Consider the following 20551-nt stretch of genomic DNA (forward strand, 5'->3'; position numbering starts at 1 on the left):
AGAGATCTCTGTCTCTTGGTGCTACACCTCTGAAGATGCCAGCCACAGCTGCTGGTGAAACGTCAGGAACTACAATGCCAAGACCACGGCAATACAGCCCGAAAAACCCACAACAACCAACACAGAAGATCTATTGCACAACACTGTCTCTATACACACAAATGTATCCGTCATAATGGGCTTTCCCCCCTAATTTGGATATCAACACAAAGAGAGCCACATCCGGCTATACTACTAAGACAAAGGAAGTATCCTCAAGTAAGCTGTAGTTTGGCAGTGCAAGAATGTCAGTACTCACATGGGGGGTTTCTTTGGTTCACCCTGGAATTTCATCTTCTTGGAGGCATTTGTTGAGCATGGAGGAGCTCTCATCTCACTCAGTTCTCGCTGTAATAACAAGGAATGATAAGGTTTAGAAACCCTATCCTGACCCAACTTGACAGAAAAGACATGGGGAATCATAAAAAGCCATTGCTCCCTTTTTCCTGTCTCACATACCTCTGAGCCCTCAAACCACGAAATATCTCAACTTTCTTCTGGAACTCTGAGAACTAGAAACTTGCCTTGGAATTTAAACTTCTCTGTTTTCAGAATAAACAAACCTGCAGCAAATACCAGAAATCCACCCACAATTCTAACATAGACGACTATTTTCGGGGCTGTGTATATACTATGCCCCTTCCTGCCTCTAGTGTGTATTCTGCATTCAGACAAATCCAAATTCTGCATTAAGTTGTTTTTTTTACTATTTTGCATTATTCCAGGTTCGTCAGTCACAGGAAGAGATAAGGTGGTATATGGGGCCTGAGAGTTTGCTCCCATTTTCCATACATCTTATTCAGTCACTTGGCAGGCTATCATTTGTGTACTTTCCAAGCATTTCCTTGCAGCCAGGAGAACTAGAAACTTTTTTTTTTTTAAAGAATGCTGAGGGACTCATGAAACCCTTATTCTGTGCCAAATTACACACTCCATTTTTTCCTCTGTTCCTGCTGAATTGCAGCAATAAATAAAACTCTAATGTAGCTTTCCATGCAGCCATGTCCAACATAAATAAATCCTAATATATATGTTTTTGGTCAGTCTAATACAAACCTCATATCGTTTTTGATCCTCTGCTGCTTTCTTGATCCACATCAGCTTCTCCTTCTTTTCCATGTTATTCCAGGTGGATTCCATGGCTTTAAGTGCTTTTCCTCGATCATTCTAAAGCAGGAAGGGAAATTCACTCATCTCGGGATTCTACAGTGTGTTCCACTGCAGAGTTCACAACAGTACCCTATTTTATTGGCAGCCACTAGCCTTACTCAAGATATCCACAGGCTCAACAGGGTTAAAAGATCCTTGAATTTGTTAAGAACTCTGCTTATCTTCTGTCCACATCCCTTCTAGGCACAGGAATACATTCCCAGCTTTACAAACCAACAAATAGGAACATTCCATTCTGGTTGGGACCACTGACCACTACCATCATAATAATAATAATTTACATGACTTTTTTTGTGAGCGTTGTTCTGGTTCAATGTCAACTGTTTGACCACTTAGAATTGTGACAAAGACTCATTAGATGTGTGGTAGAGTACTTCAGCCCACTAGGTCAGATGATAAAATAACCAAGTTACCTCAGGTTGAGCTTTCTTGACCCTGGAGAGACTTGCCTACATGTGTTTTCTCTAATAACTGTTCCGTTCATCTAAATATTCAATTCAGAAAAGGTTTGATCTGTCTCTTTGGACAGTAACTTCAATGTTTATTCCCCCTGCCCCTCATCCCACTCTTTTACCTTGAAACGGGCAAGATAATCTCCAATAACGCTTTGCTGCCAGATCTCCTCAGCGGTTTTAGGTGACTCGGGAAGTTTGCCGCGGTCCTCCTTGTCAGAACTGTGCTTCTTTTCTGTCTGGGCTTTCAGGGCAACCTCACGAGCTTTGTACTTTGCCTAGACCAGAAAATAAACATGGTCAAATTCTTGGAAACGTATGCAGTAATCAGGACTGGTCAGAGGAGGGAGGAAATTCATGTTGTGCAATGCTTAAATACTTTTTATCACATTGGTTTTTAGACTGTGATTCTGCAAAAGGATACCTGGGTTTCTTCAATGGGAAGATGGAAGGTTCACACACCATTACCACAGGCCAGAATTGTGTATACCCTAGAGTACATTCTCAGTTTGCACAAGATAACACTGAGGGCTGATGGATATGGCTATTTCTTCCATGTGAACTGACTAAAATATGCCGTTCCAGACAAACAACTCAACGTGACCGGAAGGAATGTGCTGCCTTATGAATTCACGTCATCTGAGTCAGCAGTATGGTTAGCCGTCAACACATTCTCTCCTAGAGAACCAATCAGGAGATAGGTCTAGACTCTGAGAAAAAGGTCTTCGGGGTGAAAGAAGTAGATTCCCCATTTAGCACATGGACAATCCCACCTGGGTTTTTAAACCTTTTGCTTCAAAGACACACAACTAATACAGAATTTTTGTTGCTTGTATAGTTGTGTTGGTTAATCTGGTGGTAGCATTTGGAAGTACAGAATTCTAAGAAAGAAATGGTAGTCCAGGCTGCATACTGACTGAAAATACGTTACTTTCAACCACATCCTTACAACTAAAAAAAATAAATGCCAGGACACTTCAGCTGGAGAACGCTCCAGTCAGCTTCTTTATTGAACCAGACAAATATGAGTGTAGCTCAAAGTTACAGAAAGCCCACTACAGCCTGTGCCCTGCATATCTTAGGGAGTACCTCTTCCCATAAAATGGTTCAGAGAAGGTCTGCTTAAATCCCCTCCATATTAAGATCAAGCTATGGGATACGAACATGGCAACTTCTATGACACCTCAACTTTTCCCAGTAACTACACAACCTGACCCCACAAATCTTTAAGATGACACCTGTAACCATTTCAAGTTGTCTGCAGCTGCAAGAATGTTATTTATTTTAGTTGACCTTAGTTTGATGTCATCGAACCTCAATGTTGCTACGTCAGGTATTTGCTAGCTAGCATAAGAGACTAAGAAGAAAAGCCTTAGAGCAGGGGTCCACGACATGGTGCCTGTAGCAGGGCCAGGTGGGGGTTTTGCCCAGAAGGGTTTCTGATTGGCCACTAGAGATCTGATTGGCTGTACAGATTTTTAAAAAGTTGCTTCAGCAGCTGCCACCACAGCACAAGTCTTCACTGAAGGTAAGCTGTGGGTATACAAGAAAATATTTTAAACATTATATTAATTTTAACAGTCATCCTGTTAAACAGAGCTTTTGCCTGAAATGTTGAAGAATAGCTAATGGTTAGAGTTATACAAGATTTCACTTCCTGCCATTTTGCAGTTGACTCAGTCATTTTGTGGTTGGCTCCACCTCCTCTTGTGGCCATTTGTGTGCTAGAATTCCAAAGTTGCCCACAGGTTAAAAAAAGCTGGGCCCCCTTGCCTTAGAGCAGTATTTTCTTTTCGGTTAATGCAGTCCCTCTCCCTCTGTAGCCTTATCATATTTTCTTTTTTAAATACTTTTGCTTAATGAATATTTTAAAGTATTGTCTTATGCAATACATTAATCCAATAATAGAAAACAGAACTGAATATATGCGTTACTCAGATCTTATATATTTGGCTGCAGCAACTTATTGAAAGCACAAATAAGCACAACTAAGGGTGTCAGAAAGTGAATAAAGCACACTTTTACATATCTCTTGTAAAAAGTAGCAGTTTATGAGTGAGTGAGATGAGAGTAGCCAAAGAGAGAACATGAGAATTGTTAAAAAAAAAAAAACAGTAAGGCAATTTCTATGTTCACTGGATTTTTTAAATGATGCTTGGCTTAATCACAGAATTAAATTTCACAGGAATCTAAACTTTCATTCAGTTAGTTTGAAAATCATGCTTCTAGACCTCATGGTCCAAGATAAAGTCAAGTTGTGATAACTAAGGTTATATGCATTTGTAAAGGGATGTTTACTTGGCACAGCTCTTTATTCACAATCCCTGCTCCTTCTCCCGTTTTTTAAAATGTTCTTATTAGAGAGAAAATTTACCTTCCATAGCTCATAATAGTAGAACTTGAGACCAAATAGTTGATGGGCAATAGACTCAACACAAAAAGAAGTGCTTCTGTACTCAATGAGTAATAATTAACTTCTGGACATTTGCTGCTATAGGATGTAGAGATGGCCACTAACTTAGATGGCCTTAAAAGGAGGTTAGACAAATTCATGAAGGAAAGTTGATCAATGGCTATTAGCCACAGTAAATAACGAAACCCTCCCTGTTCAGAGTTAATATCCCTTGGAGGAGGGAAGGCTTTGGCCTCTAGCCCTTCTGGTAGGCTGGTATATGAAGCAAGAAACTGGACCAGCTAGATAATCCATTGGTTTGATCCAGCAGAGTGGTGGTTTTTCTATATGCTCCTAAATATTCTGAATTTTACAAGACCTGAAGGGTGAATAATAATTTACCACAGAACAGAACCATGACTGAGCTTATTTATGTTCTACTTTCCTAACTAATATGGCTAAGTTTAAACAAGCTGGCAAAAGTTAAACACAACGATCTATATATATAGGGTAGTGCCTGCCAATAAGGAAGGAAAATCTTACCACTCCTTTGATTTCCAGTTCACTGTGGGTAAAATTCTACTCAGAATGTGGAGGGATGAATGCAGACCACTGGTACCCCACCCAGTGTGCGCCGAGTAACAAGACTGTATCTATTCAAAGTCTACTCTCAATAAATGGGTTCAGCTACACCAAAATAAACTAAGTTCAAATGGAACCCCTATCAATCATCCATAACATAGTGCTCAGCTACACCCCAGAAGACCCACAACACCTTTCCCCCAGGTTTCTAAACCAAGCCTCAAGACCTCTCCTTTCTGGTTTTGTTCAAATGCACTTGGAGATGGGTAGTGAATCAGAATGTATAATGGAACCCATTTTGCTCACTTTTGTGCCAAGCGGAAGCACTGTTGAGGTCTAGCTTCCACCCTCTTCCCTCAACCTGGGAAAAAATGAGCAGAGATAACGCAAGATGGGATGGTAGGAGCGCCCAGACTGTGACGAAGCTGCTGGTGCCTTCTAAAAGGGACAGAAGGCTCTGGAATGTTCTAGAACCTTCCGTAGGTTTCAAGCAGAAAAAAAAAACGTTTTGTTCGTTTTTTTGAGGGGAAGGGGGAGGGTCGTGATCCTGGTTTAATCTAAGTCAACAGAATAAAAAAATTCCATCTGACTTTGAGACACCCAGGAGCACGTGCTCCTCCAAACCTCCCCTCAAAAAATAAGGTGAAGGAGAATGTGCATTATTGATTAAACAACCTTTTTTTTCTCTGAAAGATCATTCCACATCCGCGCCAGCAGCCGGGTCAGTTCACTCTCCGACAGTTCGGGTCGCTCCTCCTGCAGCTGCTTGCGTTTCTCCTCCGAGAAGATAAACATAGCGGAAACTGGCCGTTTGGGTTTCTCAGAACCTCCCTGTTAAAGAGCACAAAGGGACTCGTGGTTGTGGAACGCCCAGTTTGTATATTTTTGTTTTTAAAAAAAGTTATGGAAAAATAAATTAAAAAACAAAAATTAGGATGGGTGGGTGAGTGTCTTCTTCTTTGGGGAGCCACAGTTAACCAGAAATGAATCAAGTAAGGTTTTTTTGCAGATTAATCAACAGGGGCCAATCTTTAGCAGTGAGATCTGATTTTAGATTGGTGGGGATAAAAGTTAAAAGCACAGTTATCATCTGAGACTATTTTGGTTTTGATGCACAATTGGAACAAAAAGGAAATGAGAAAGAAATACTCTAAATGGGCTTTTATGCCTAACACATACATATATCTTGTTTTATTAAACTACAAATTATCTCACACTCCCTTCAGTACTGCAAAAAAAAATCACTTGTGCTGGATTTTTAGTCATATGCAACTTTCTTTTTAACTTAATACAAGACATGATTAATCAACAAAAACTCTTTAAAATCTGCAGATGGCTCTACTTTTTTTTATACATAGGCACTCTTAAATGTGGAGGGGGGGGGATTACCATCTTTACTAATACTTCCAAAACTAGTCCAGCAGCCACTCTAAATGAAGTCTTGAGGCTGGTTTAAAATTTGATTTGATTTCACCCCACTGCTTCAACACAAAAAACCCACAATTGCACAACACCACAACCCATTCTGCTTGCTGCCTCAGGCCCCCTTGCCCCATGGGGTATGGTGACACTCACCTTGCTAGCATCTGGTGAGGACTTCTTAGAGGCAGGACTGGTAGCACCTTTCTTGTTCACTCCTAGCATCTTCTCCTCTCCCAGAACTCTTTGCTGTTCTTCTTCAGGTAGGCTCTGAATTTGGGTGGGAAAACAAGCATAGGTTCTAGCTTCCTAGACTCCAGGCTATTTTGGGTGCTCCCTACACCTCACACTCTTAGACAAAGTTGAAGCACATAGAATTTGGCAGCATCTCTACACAATGGCGTGGCAGGTTCCAAGCAAAGTATCTTCCTATGATGAAGGCGTTTGGGTTTGGTATCTGAACTGAAATATCTCAGGAGAGCCAGTTTGGTGTAGTGGTTAAGAGCACGGGACTCTAATCTGGAGAGCCAGGTTTGATTCCCCACTCCTCCACTTGAAGCCAGCTGGGTGACCTTGGGGTAGTCACAGTTCTCTGGAGCTCTCTCAGCCCCACCTACCTCACAGGGTGTTTTGTTGTGGGGATAATAATGACATACTTTGTAAACCGCTGTGAGTGGGCATTAAGTTGTCCTGAAGGGCAATATATAAATCGAATGTTGTTGTTGTTGTTATTAACAACTGTGCTTTGCCTACATGTCAGGCAGATTAAACTATGGTAAGCATAAACCACAGTTTGGTCCAGTGCTAACTTGAACCTGCTTCCCCACCTATGTGAGTCTTCTCTCTTCCCTTGGCTTCTGCTAACCAAGGCCTGCTTAGATTCCCCTCAATATAAAAGGCAAGATCTTAGTACAGGAGGAAGTACAGCCTTTTTTCAGTTGTAGCCTCATTGCTAAGGATCACCACTGGATCACTGAACAGTGCAAAACCTTGCAGGTTTTCAGAAGAAAATGTACCCCTATGTCTGATAGTAAAGTGTCCGGCCCCTGTCCCAACCGCAAAGGTGGCAAAACAGGCCACACAAATGGCATACCTGGAGGATGCCACAAGTATTAGAAAAATAACTTGTTCTGACCCAGCAATGGCCCGATGAGGGCTAAATATGCTACAGGTGACACAGAATGTTGGGGTGGATCCTACCCCTATTCTACCACTCCACTGAGCAAAGTTTATTTATTTATTAAAAATTTTGTGCCCTACCTTTTCTTTTGGATCAAGTTTAAAGCTCTCCTCCAATCTAAGGAGCCTTCTTTCAACTTAAATGGCTCTTCTGTTGGGAGGAAGGCTCCTTAGAGAATGATTGGATTCACTGTTAACTGAGAATCAGGTAACGGGGGCGGGGGGGGGGGAATGAAAGTTGGCTTGCTCAAGTTCCTAAGAACTTACAGAATCTTGGGAGAGGAGGGGGAGATCTTGGGAGTTAAAGTGTATCCCCTTCCGTGATTCCTCATGAGCTCTCACCAGGCTGATAATATTTTATAAATCACACTGTGCCCAAAAAGCATCTAAAATCAATTAATTCTATTCAGCCCCAATTATTTCAATCTGAGAATTAAATATGTGCTTACATAGCTCCTACTTTACTGAACAGATAACGGTATGTATAATCCTGACCTGCTCCTACCTGAGGCCTAGCAACTTGCTTCTGACTAGACTCACCAGTTTTATCTCCGCAGTGCATCAATTACTCCCACTCTACACACCAGGCCCCCAAACTTTTCGCTTTGGCTGAAACATGCCCAATTATCTTTTTTGTACAAGGCCCTAAATGGTGTTATGGGAAATTGCATCATTTATTTTGGCACAAGGTCGAATTTTGCATTTGCTCATAAGAGGCTCTCTCAGGGCTGCTGGCCCCAAACACCCCTATATCCAAACCCATATTCCTAGCTGGGCCAAACAACAGGGACTATCAAAACAGTCCAAAGAGGGGGGCAGTGACAGCAATGAGATAACTGGCAGATTTCGCAGGAGCAAACTCACCTCCAGAAAACGCAGGAGCTCAATTTCATAGTCTTTCTTTCTCTGCAGAGATAAAACAGCAAGAAATGGTCAGCTCCTGAAGATGTAGCATGAAATTTTGCTACCTCCTGCTCCCACTTCTACTCCAGATCTGTTGACTCAAACACCAACAGTCTCACAGCACTGCTGGAGGCAAATTTCCAGACTAACAGATGTTTAGATGTCAGGCCATAATGGGTCAGCAGCTGTTTGAAAAAGCGCATGGCTTAATGACTTTAGGACCATACTATGAGGGTCAGCGACTAGCAGTCTTTCAGTCAAACGCAGCCCAGCAAATAGGGTTTTACCCTGCGCTACTCTGCCAACCCCAGAGGTAAAACAGGAACGTGGAACAACAAGGGAAACCAAAGTTGGCATTTTGTTAGAAGCCAGGGATAGAGAAAGCTAGAGGTGGGCAGGGACTGGGAAAAACCCACGGACCACGGACATTTTACAAACCCGCCCCAGTTCATGAACCGGTTGGTCTGTGGTCCATCTGCGCTGGTTTCTCTGTCAGGTTCTGTTTCCACCAGTCAGCTGGAGTGGGGGGGGGGATTAAAGGGCCCTCCACACTGCTTGCAAGTGGCTTGGAGGCTGCTCCGTTGCTCCAGCTGTCTGGCGGGCTCCGCCAGTCAGCTGGAGCAAGGAGGGGATTTAAACTTTAAAATGCCCCCCACGCTGCTTGCAAGCAGCAAAGGAGCAAGGGGGAATGCTTTAAAGTTTAAACCCTTGCTCCAGCTGACTGCTGGGCTCCACCAGTGGGGGTGGGGGTGGTTAAAAGCTTCCCCCGGGGAAGACACCGGGATGTCTGGAATTACGAACCAATGGACCAGCCCAAAAATCATGGGGTTTGTGGAAAACACGCATCCCCACAACCCACCGATTCACGAACGCTGAACTGGACCAGTCCATGTAAAATTTTGGTCCGTTTTCCGGTCCGTGCCCACCATTAAAGAAAGCACATCTCCCTCAATGAAGCTAAATTTGTCCCAAGGCTACTTCAAACCAGAGCTCTGTTTGTTAACACTTCTCCATGCTAGACTCTTTCCAGAGGTGGAGGAGGGAACAACACTGTTCAGCCATTTGTGAGTCTCTTTAAACCAGAAACACAGTTTGCTGGGGAGACACACACGGGACAGCAACTAACTTATCAAAGGAAAGGTTCATTTGGGTGGATGGCGGCGGAGGAGTTATTCTAAATCTGGCTTGTGAGTAGTAAACAAACTCCAATTTGCTGTGGCACCTGCAGTCAGAAGTCATAGCCAACTGAAGCATGATCAAACTTGGAAATTTTCAGTCAAGCACTGCCTGGTAGAGAAAGCAGGAATTGCAAATGGGGTGTGTGAGCTAACCAGCTGTTTGTGCCTGGTGCTGACAAACCTCCACTTAGCAGAATTCCATGCAGCTACTGGCTACTGGAATTTGTTTGCACCCTGCTGAGATACTGAAGAAGATGGCATTTAGTATGCAACTGGAAAACTGGAGGAGACAGCCCAATTAACTGAAGCCATTCTCATACCAACCAGAGGCAAACTAATCTCGTATCAGCAGAAGGGCATCCAAATGCAACCAAAACCGGCTTTAGGCTCCATTCACATTTTACAAACAAACTAAGAGTTTAAATTCCCTCATTTGTAAAGGGCACAAGCCTGGTTTCTCATCAATCTGTGCTCTCCCGAGTCCCAACACCTCATCTTCGCCCATGTGGCATACTTAGACTGAAAATGTCCAAATAACTTCAATTTGGTTTCTTCGCTAGTAACCAGAATCTTTAACCAGAATTGAACTATGGGTAAGAATCTTAATTACAGGCAAAGATACAAAATTATTTGTTAAGGTGCCTGCATGGAAACATCACAAAAACTGTAGTTAGTTGAAGGATCTCCACATTTAATCTTGGCACACCACACAACAGGGAAGAGAAAGGCAGAACACATGGCTGTCAAAAAGCCAGAGTTGTGCCTGTCACAAATCAACTTATTTGGAGCCTCTGAAGTAAGGCCTAAAAAGCAGCAGCCCCAAGCCCAAGGGTCAGGTTCCTCTAGTGGGTCATAAGCCCCTACAGAGTTGCCTTTTCGGTGGGGGGGGTGGTTGTGTGGAGAAGCAAGGTGCCAAGAGAAGATCAGCAAGGCAGCAGAGATCACTCAGCGGCAGAGAGAAGTCCTCCACAGGACTGATCCTTGGCTTGTTCCTCACTAGGGTACACCTTCTGGCGCTCAGATTCTGTTCCCAATGCCCAGCTCTTTTCTGGTCCTGACACTATGGTCACAATTCTGACACCCCCCCTTCCTTTCACATGACTGATGTCATGATTTCTTGATGCATGCTTGCAGCGAGGTGGTACCTGTGAGTGGAAAGGTTGAAATCCGCTACCCTCTGTATATACACAACCAGGAAACAAAGACATTAGCTGCCTCTGCCCTGGGCAACACTTGCAATCCCCACCCTCTTTCATGCACATGAACCAAAAGGCCGTTGGCTCACCTGATCACACTTTTTGTGATAAGCATCCTTCTCCTTCTGGGAAAGAAGCTTCCACTGCTGACTGCAGAGCACCATCCGTTCTGTGCTTGGGACATCTTTCATGTTTGCCATCAGCTCAGCACAGTAAAGAGAGTAACTATTCCTAAAACAATATTTTGTCTTTATATAGCACCACCCCATCCATTGAGTGATATGACACTTATGTTAAACAGTACAAACAGACACAATCAGCACTCAAAGTGATTTTCCGCAACCACAGGTGGGCTAACTCTAGGCAACCAGAGTACATAAAGATGCTTAGTTTACCAGCCCTCATAAGCAAAGCTATCTTGGAAAAGAGAACCTCCACCCCTAGAGTTTTGTTCCAGTTTCCACAACTTTCCTGCCTGTTAAGGTAAAGGTAGTCCCCTGTGCAAGCACTGAGTCATTACTGACCCATGGGGGGATGTCGCATCACATTTTCTTGGCAGACTTTTTATGGGGTAGTTTGCCATTGCCTTCCCCAGTCATCTACACTTTGCCCCCAGGAAACTGGGTACTCATTTTACCAACCTCGGAAGGATGGAAGGCTGAGTCAACCTTGAGCCGGCTACCTGAACCCAGCTTCCGCCGGGGTCAAACTCAGGTCGTGAGCAGAGCTTGGACTGCAGTACTGCAGCTTACCACTCTGCGACACGGGGCCTGTTAAGAGCAGAGGCTATTTTCAAGCCAAATTTTTGCTTGTCTTTTTAACTGCAGGGATTCTTTAGGCACTCAAGACAACACCAGATGTTTTTTAAAAGTATGGTTGTTAAATTCTTACTCACCCTAAGGATGGATAGAAACATCAAGTTGTAAAAATACGTGAATATCTTGGAATTATACAGTGGTGGGGATGAGAACTGAAGGACTGCCCACTCCTGCCAGACTGTGCAGCCCACCAATCGATCCTCTACCCCTGCTTTCTGTGTTCTTGCTTGTTGAGAATGAGGCAGATGGCAACTGAGACAGAGACTTTTTAGTGGTGGCAACTTCCCTTTAGAATGTCCTCTGCTTTTAAGCTTGTGTGGTCCTTTAAGTTCCCAGACAAAATATTTCTCTTTAACCAGACTATTAACTGAAGGGCCCTCTTTTTTATGTCCTGCTCCTAGCCAGAGGGTTGCTTCATGACTATTTCTCAGCTGCTTAGTGCTATTTTTACAATTTGCTTTTATAATGATAATTTTATATGCGTTGTTTTTACTTTGAGAATTGCCTCCAGGATATTTCTGGAGGCAAGCAGTGAGAAAGACAGACTATAAATAACATAAATACACATTTTAAAATGAATAAACTATGAATACATAGATACCTGTATAGAATTCTTCGGTCCAGGTAAATAGTGTGGATTGGCCTACATAAACTCTCTCTCTTTTGCCCACATAGTGGCAGTTAAAAAAAAGCCCAGCAAGAGGTTCCAGGCCTGTCAAAGCTTGCAAAGAATGGCTACCTTTCCAATTCAAGCAGCATAGGTAAAATATAGGTAGAAGGTTCAAGGAGAACTTGTGTTGAAGACACTGATGCTGAGGAAGGGGAAGTGGTCTGACAGAACAAAGAGGTCATGGCTGCTCTCAGAATGCCCACAAAAATGGGGCGGGGGGAGAAGGCAACTAACTGCATTTGTACTTGAGCAAAACAAAGAAAATACAAGTTGCCATAAAAGGAGAGATGGGCAGCCACTCTGTACTAATGCCAGAAGAAAGTCAGATCTTGTCAAGCTGTTTTTAAATTATTTTTTGTTCCCCTGAGCTAAAAGAAGTGCTGGTATGGGATGACAGGATATGAAGCTGCCTTGGTGGCCTTGACTGGGCAGTAAAGTGGGACAGAAATTTTGTAAATAAATATTGAAAGCCATGCCTACCACAGTCCTTAACAGTGGCCAAGAACAGAACCCAGGGAGAGACAATGCAGACAGGACCTGGCTTGGTTCTCAACAGCTCCCACAGAGTTCTCTGGCCCTCTGTCTGAGGGCACCAGCCTCAACCATGGCAGAAGACTGCAGACAGGGATGACTGGAGTAACAGATGCTGGCTGAGGAGAAGGATGAACGTTTCCAATCCCTCTCTTCAGTACCCCTGAATGGGGAGCTGCAACTCAGGCTGAATGTGCATGTATAACACACCTCCAGAGAAAAAAAGCCTTCCTTATTTCAATTTTTGATAAGGCATGCATACGTCACAGTAGGCACAATTCAGAAGAGGCATTCCCCTCTTACATGAGGGCAGAAGAAGAGGAATGCCTCCCCTAAAATGGCACCTGCCGCTTGAAGTTTTTGAAATACTTTGATAATCAGCAGTTTAAACAAAGTACCATCCAATTAATTAGGGGATTCTTTTTAGAAGGAGGGAAAACGTGGGGCAGGTTTATCTAACCCAAAACTATCCTTCAAATGGAACACTAAATGTCAAGGAGAAACTGTTTTCTTTCCAACACACACACTTCCATTTTTTTAAAAATGAAGGATCCGTATTTGTGAACCTCTTACAAAACGTAAGAAAACTTAGACAAATTAGCTCCAGAATTATCATCATCTTGATAAGGAATCTGGATTACCCAGGTGCAGAAATCAATTTTTTTTAAGGGTGCAGCACAACACAGCGTTGAGCAAGGGATCAAGAGAGATGACATTCATCCCCAGAAACCAGTTTGTCATAGGCAAAAACAGGTGGCTAAAACAGGACTAGGGGATCATGATGCTACTAGAACCAGGGATCAAGACCCCCTAGTCAGGAGCACTACCTACAACTTGCCCAGAAGTTAGGCCATACAAGAGGCAGGAGGAGGGAGAAACTGAGGACAGACCTTTGTCTCTTAGAATAAGCCTGAGTGCAAACAAGAATGGGAATCCCTGCTAATTCCTTTTCCTTCTTCTAAATCTTGGACCACTAGCAGGGGGAGCGGGGGCATTGTCTAGTGCACCACCCCACAAAATTTGGAACCTTCACTGTGGTACCAATAGCAAGACCTGTTTTTTTTAGCGAAGCAATCACACACAAGAGGAAATTACAGTCACGTCCTGGCAATCATTCTTATTCCGCTCTATGGAGCTTGGGTTGACCTACCTGGTGCTTTTCTCTCCCCTCTGCCCCTTTTCCTCACCACATCCCTGTGAGGTGGGCTCTTAACTGGCTCAAAGCTGAAACAAGGATCTGAATGCCGTTCTCCTTGGTTCAAGTCTGACCCTCCTGTTCACTCCACCACTATCATCTTACCACACTTACTAGACAGAACATGCCACGGCAACAGATGCCCCACTCCTACCTGGAGACATTTTCCAAGCATGCAGTTAGGAAAGAGGAGTTAGATTTGTCTGCATGGGAAAACTCTGCCAGATAGCACCCCCCGTTTTTGTCCCCTCCCCGACTTCCCAGGCCCAAGCAACTTACGGAGGGGGTTTGGTGGGTCTCCCATCAAACTTGTCTTTCAACTGCCGCTCAGCTTTGGTCAATGTGGAACGGGGAACTCCTTCTTCAATGTTTACCTCAGGGTGTTTCTGGATATAATCCCGCATCATTTCCTGTGGAAAGCAAACAAAAGGCAGGGTTAAAACGACAGACATTTTGGGATGAGTGAAAAACCCTCTCTAGGCTCTAGGGCCGTGGCATGGTTAGGAAAGAACCCACCATCAACTGACCACATCAGCATTTGGTGGCAGAAGTGGCACCCTTGCCAACCAGAGACGGGGAGTCGCATTGCAGCTCCCCGTAGACTGGCTGGGAGACACCTGCAAGTCGGCTCTCGGAGCGCGGCTGGGTTTCCACAGCTGCGACAAGGCCGGGCTGAGCACAGGGGGGAGAAGATGGAGGGGAACTGTTGAGTGTTCCCTACCTCATACTCCTTCCGTTGCTCCAGAGCCTTATGAATCCATTTCAGCCTTTTTTTGTCCGAGAGCTGAGACCATTGCTTGCCCAACGCCTCCTTCACCTCCTTCGTGGTGGCCTGAAAAACCCAGGTGGGTGAGGGGGGACAAAAAGGTAGATAAAAAGGAAAAAAATAGGGGAGGGGGGACTGCCCACCCTGGTGGTGAAACAGTAAACTAAGCTAAGCTTTGGGAAGGTGAATTTGGAAAAAAAATGCTTTCCTGATATTTTAAAGGAAAGCAGAGTGCCTCATTACAAAGGAAACCTACAAGCCCACGTTCAGGGGCGTAGGATAAGCTAAGAACCGGATATCTAGGGGCAAATTCAGGATCCTAAGAACCTTGTGAATTTTTACACATAAAGAGTGTTCCTAAGGCATGTGGAGAAAAGTTTGGGAGGCTCTCATGTCCTTCCCATCCTTTTATTCTCCTCTTTCTGACCAGGTCAATATAATCTGGAAAAACTGATTTACAGACACCTAAGCACATTAAGCCAAACAAACTGCATGCGAATACTGCATACGAACGTTAAGAATAGTTATTGTTGGTCAAACCAAACATTTAAGCACAACAATATGCTTCCTACAGCAGCCTGCCGAGATGCCTCCAGGGCAAGATGGAGGCAGCCCTGTCTTCTTCACTGTCCCAAGCAATCAGTCAGCAGTGGTGTTATGTCCTCTGGCTCAAGTTCACTGCTAACCATATCCCTCTGCAAGTCTGTCCCTTTCTTTTAAAAGCCATTTATGCACATGGCTAACCCTCAAATATCCAGTCACAGTGAGTTTCCCTGGATAGTTCTGGAAACAAAAAATTGTTTCTTTCCTTTTGTCTGTCCTGTACCTTCTATTCATCATGGCCCTGAAGCATATTCACTTAAAAAGGAACCTGAGCTCATGATTTCAGGAACTCTTATGTTCCCCTGTCGGTTTTCATTAAACTAACAAGGCCAAGCATCATAAGCCTTCCCACCTCGAGGAAGGGGCTTCTCCACCTACCTAATCATTCCAGTTACTTTCTAACCCTGACCGTTCTCCAGTTCTGTTACAAGCAGTCCAGCAGAACCAAGCGCTAAAGCTTTTCCTGGCTGGAGCTGCTTAGTGGCCGTGAATGCTGAAAAAAACTTCCTCTGCACATAGGGAAAAAAAACAAATGTGAAAAGGGCAAAGCAGGAGCAGCTTCCTACTTGCGTTCTTGTTTTTGATGGGGAAGCATTCAAACATGCCGTTTCCCTCCTACAATACAGCACACTTTATGCTGTTAAATAGGGGAAACAGCCTTCATAGTTCCCCTTTTAAAAGTGGGACAACCAAAAAATGATGGGCATAACTTATTCCAGTCGCGATGTCCATATTGCTTAGGTGCAAAGAATGTCCAGGGTTGCTCTCAATTCTTTCCCTGCCCTTGGGGCTCTCAGCAACAGTCCTTACCTCTGGCCTCAGGAGCTTCCAGGCCTTCTCCTCCAGTCGACATGTTGCCTTAAGCCAAACCCCCTTTGCCCACCCTGGCTGCAGAGTTACCAACCCAGGAGGAATGACTTACATCAGGACGCACTTTCAGGTAGATCTTCTTCTCATGAGTGTACCAAAGCTGTTGAGGAGTCTTGGGTTTCTCAGGGATGTCAGATTTCTTGGCGTTCTGAATGAGATCAGGATGGTCTTCCCTTCACAGGGCAGAGGTGAGAAAAAGGAGGTGGGGGAAAGGTAAGGAGGCTGCAATAATATGTCAATGTAAAGAGACACTCACATACTGATCTCTTTAAAGCTCCGTACACCCTACTTCTCCCCTCCCCCCAAATTCTGAGAGGCATCCTTAGATTGCAGGCTGCCAGAAAACTGAAATGTGGTTGTAGTCCCCTTTCATAAAGCCTCAAAGAAAGAGATGGTATGTATGCCCAGAAACAACACTCCAAAGTCTCCTAAACAACCAGTGCAAAGACAGTGGGGAGGGTTTTTTTGGCCAGGAAGGGGGAAATGCTATCAAACTTTCTTCCCTTGTTAAAGTTGATTCTGAATATTCTTATTCCCCTTCTTCCCCCTCACAAGGTTTCCGTGAGGATAAAATGGAGAAGAGAATGATGTAAGCTGAGAAAGACTGGACATATATTAAGTAAATAAATATTAAATATTCATATCCAAATTATTTACATGCGTGGGAGTCCTTATTCCTATAAAAGCTTTCAGAAACTTGAGTTTCTTTGTTGCTATGGTCTGTAACTATTATAATAACAACAACAACTACATTCAACGTATATACTGCCCTTCAGGACAACTTAACACCCACCCAGAGCAGTTTACAAAGTGTGTTGTTATTATCCCCACAACAATCATTCTGTGAGGTGGGTGAGGCTGAGAGAGCTGCAAATGACCCAAGGTCACCCAGCTGGCTTCAAGCAGAGCAGTGGGGAATCAAACTGTGGAGGAACAGGGAACCAACTGTTTAAGCCAAACCTTGAGGATGTGTTTGTTCTTCCCCACCATATCCATTATTACTCCCCCTTCCCTTGCACATCCTTGTCACAAAGGCTATATAGCTATAGGGACATACGTTCACAACAGCAATTCATGCGAGGCTAATAAAGAAACTGTTGCTTAGGTAACTTTTACCTAAATCTTGCCAAATTCCGCTCAAACTCTTGTTTCTCTCGCTGAAAGTCTTGGATATACTTCATCTGAAAGGGAGAAAGGGGAGGTTTAAATTAGGTTGTCTGCCAGTGAAGAAGAGGAAAGCGGCAACAAGATTCTAAAACGACCACAAACAACCAGTCCTCTGACATAAGGCAAGAGATGTCAAAGAGGAATAATTCTTTGCTGACTGCCATGTTAAATAATATGTGCTGGAAAGAAGAGAGAGGTGCCCATCTCCTATCCTGGTAATCCAAACCTTCACTGCTAGAACTATGTAACCACACAACTGGCCAGGAAACACAGCACCAACCTCTCCAACATTGTTAGCCTGTAGGAAAGGGAGGAGCATATAAATAGTGGTGCAAGGGGCAGGCAAGCAGATGAGGTAGTAAATGGTCTGCTCAGCCTAGGGTAACTGTGATTTAGCCCAAGCGACTGGCTATTTAGATGGCTGCCCAGGAAGAGAAGGTTCTCCCAAGAAGTCCCGTCCCCCATTACAATATTGCTGTGGCCTCCACAGTGGCAAACTAATCCCTGTGCCATGTTAACATGATCAGAGAGACCATTAGGTTGCCAACTCCGGGTTGGGAAGGGTGTGGTGAAGGAAGGACTTCATTAGGGTATAATGCATACAGCCAACTCTCCAGAACAGCCCTTTTCTCCTGGGAATCTGATCTCTGTAGCTTGGAGATTAGTTGTAATTCGGGTGGATCTCCAGCACCACCCTGGGAGGTTGGCAACCTTAAGATCCATACATGCTGCTGCAGCTCCTCAACAAAAAAGGCAGGATAACACTGTGCATTGTGATGGGTTACATAAGTAAGGCTGTAATTTAGGAATCAACAATTTCCCAAGCTTTCTCCTGCGGGGGGGGGGGGTCCTAAAAGGCTTGAATAAACTTGGCATTTGGTATAAATCAGAAGTCTCTCCCCTCCCACCCCCTTGGTTCTGTTTTCAAGATAAAAACACGTCAATAATTAATTTTAATTCTCTAGATTGATTAACTTAATCTCTTATCCTACATGAGAGATCACAAGAGAATTTTACAGGATTCTGAGTAAGTCAGGCTGAGAGGACTTCCAAGTAGCCAGTCATCAAACATGGCAGGAAAAAAAATCATAGTTACACTTGAGGAAGTTTCAGAGGGAATTTTGGAGAAATAGTTGGAAGTTTTGTTGATAGTAAATCAAATGCTTGATAACATCATCAAAAGGGGACCAGAAAGTGTTCAGACACTGCTATAAAGTCAAGCACCAATCCTGCGGAGGTGTCCTTTCCCCCTTACCTAATGAACACCAAATAAAAATAGACTGTCTACCTGTAACTGAGGTTCTGACTTGTCATCTGCATAGTTCCACAACTGGGTTCTGCACTAGCACAGAAATCAACTCCAGCATATTCTACAGTTCTAGCCCCTGAACTGGTGCTCAAATCCCCTCCCCAAGGAAGGGTGCTCTCCCATGATGCATACCTTGAGGAAAGGGGTTAGTGCCTTCACACTGGCAGCTCTTTCAAAGAGCTAGTAAGATGCTAGCAGTGGGAAAGGAGGATGCGCTGTATGACTACATGGACAGCCACTAAAAAGAAGAGCGAGTACAGGCAAGGAACCCTGTTTTCTTCTTGGTGATCTCTGAGCAATCCTACATATGGGTCACCAGCAAACTGATCTGTTTGGTGGTGCTACTATTCCCAGCTTCAGGAAATGAAAGACTGCAATAAAACTTGAGAATGCATCTGTCATGGGCATGATGAGAGGTTTTCAGGATACGGGGCAAATTGTACCTCTGCAGACCTCACACAGAGAAAGGCAGCTAATGTAGAAAGTGATCCAAGTTCAATAAACTCTGGCATGCTGAGGCAGAAACTGGCATGAAAATCGATGGCACAGAGAAACGGTGAAGATAATTCACTCAGCCAGTCTCTGCGTAGACACTTTGGAACTCTTTCTTGACTATAACCTTAAAAAAGATGGTCCTCTTTTTTGAAATCCTCAGCATGTTATAAGGAACAAAACAAAACTCCTCATACATCTAAAATATGGTTCATTGTCATCTAGGGGATTAGGTAAGAAAACTGGCAGAACAGTATATTGAGATAGGCGGAACACAGAAATTGCTTTTTGGCAGAAAGGCAGTTTCAATATGAAGTATCACCTTATTCTGATGGAAAACCACATATGGAAGGTCACGTGTTGTAGCACAAAGATCACTAGCCTAGTTCATAGTCAGAGCAACTACGAAGAAAGCAGTTTTAAAATTAAAAATCTAAGGTACTGTATTACATAGGGCTCAAAAGGTTCTCCTAGTACCTTTGACAGAACCCAGGAGAAATTCCATGCCTGGACTGGGATGGGATTGAGGTTCTGAACAACAGGGTGCAACTGGACAAGTCCCTTTAGAAACCTTTCAATCACTGAATTAGAAAACAACAAATTGGTTGTAGCTTGAATGAAGTTAGTAGAAATTGCCAACTGATTGGGACTTTTAGTGAATAGACACTGTTCCAAGTGCTGTTGATGAAGAATATATATCAGCACCTCTACACAGAAGCTAGATTGGGGGGAAGTGACTGCTGAGCATGGTAAGTATTTCTAATTTGCTGTATATGATTTTCTAGCTTATCAAGCTCGTCGCAGACAAGATGGTGGGAAACGTACCAAGGAATGGCTCCTCAAGCCATCAGCATCACGGCATTTGGATAAAACCTGTTCCTCCAGCTGTGGCAGAGATGGCTGTAGTGGAATAGGTGGTGATTCTGGCCCCTAAGCAACTGAAGAAGTTGCCCTGGCCAGCATGGAATTATCAGAATGAGGAATGCTTTGTCCAGCACAACGCTACAAATACTGGAGTGAGTAGGGGGAGAAGTGGGAACGCGTATAGAGGGTGCTGCCCTCAAAGGAGGAGAGCATTTCCCAGGGAGTTCTTTCCAACACTTCACTGGCTGCACATTCACTTTTATAGGTGTGTAGCATTCACTTTTATAGGTGTGTAGCAAAGGGGTCTAAGTCTGGTGGACTTCACTCAAGAAAACTAGGCTGAGATAGCAAGGATTTCTGCACCGCTGTGCCACATCAGCTGAGTGCATTTGCCTCGACAGTCTGCTCCTAGAAGGATGTTAGCGAGGAGAGATCTAGCAATGGTGTGAAGAGTTCATTTCTATAAAAGAGCGCTACTCAGTGGCTCGGGAGCCACACTGGCTCTTTGATATGCAATTTTGTGACTCTTCAGAGCACTGTTCTTCAATATGGCATCTGCTCCATGTTTCAGGAAAGTGAGCAAGGCCCTTGCCTGATGGATCTTATGGCTTGCCAACTGGTTACCACTTTGAAACAGCTACTTCTGGAGGAAAGGGTAAACCACGAGCCTCCCTGAGGAGCAAGCACCATGGCAAGGATGGAAGTAAATGGTCTTCTTTTGACTGATGGGAACTGAATGTGGCTCTTCATGAGTAG

General features: G+C 43.9%; 1 protein-coding gene across 6 annotated transcripts in view; it reads right to left on the reverse strand.

Moving 5' to 3' along the window:
- UBTF (upstream binding transcription factor) overlaps positions 1 to 20551 on the reverse strand; it is a 60222-nt gene that overhangs the window by 21322 nt on the left and 18349 nt on the right. For 4 of the 6 annotated variants that reach the window (XM_054992208.1, XM_054992210.1, XM_054992211.1 and 1 more), the window contains exons 6-16: positions 17080 to 17144; positions 16016 to 16136; positions 14446 to 14556; positions 14004 to 14134; positions 10600 to 10741; positions 8098 to 8139; positions 6211 to 6324; positions 5311 to 5466; positions 1784 to 1939; positions 1096 to 1206; positions 299 to 387 (exon numbers count right to left, since the gene is read on the reverse strand). In XM_054992208.1, coding sequence (XP_054848183.1) covers positions 299 to 387; positions 1096 to 1206; positions 1784 to 1939; positions 5311 to 5466; positions 6211 to 6324; positions 8098 to 8139; positions 10600 to 10741; positions 14004 to 14134; positions 14446 to 14556; positions 16016 to 16136; positions 17080 to 17144 — 1238 coding nt within the window. The remainder of the gene's footprint in view (positions 1 to 298; positions 388 to 1095; positions 1207 to 1783; positions 1940 to 5310; positions 5467 to 6210; positions 6325 to 8097; positions 8140 to 10599; positions 10742 to 14003; positions 14135 to 14445; positions 14557 to 16015; positions 16137 to 17079; positions 17145 to 20551) is intronic. The other 2 variants (XM_054992213.1, XM_054992214.1) reach the window with 2 other exon arrangements.

Source organism: Eublepharis macularius, chromosome 12, assembly GCF_028583425.1.
Source record: "Eublepharis macularius isolate TG4126 chromosome 12, MPM_Emac_v1.0, whole genome shotgun sequence".
NCBI lineage: Eukaryota > Metazoa > Chordata > Lepidosauria > Squamata > Eublepharidae > Eublepharis > Eublepharis macularius.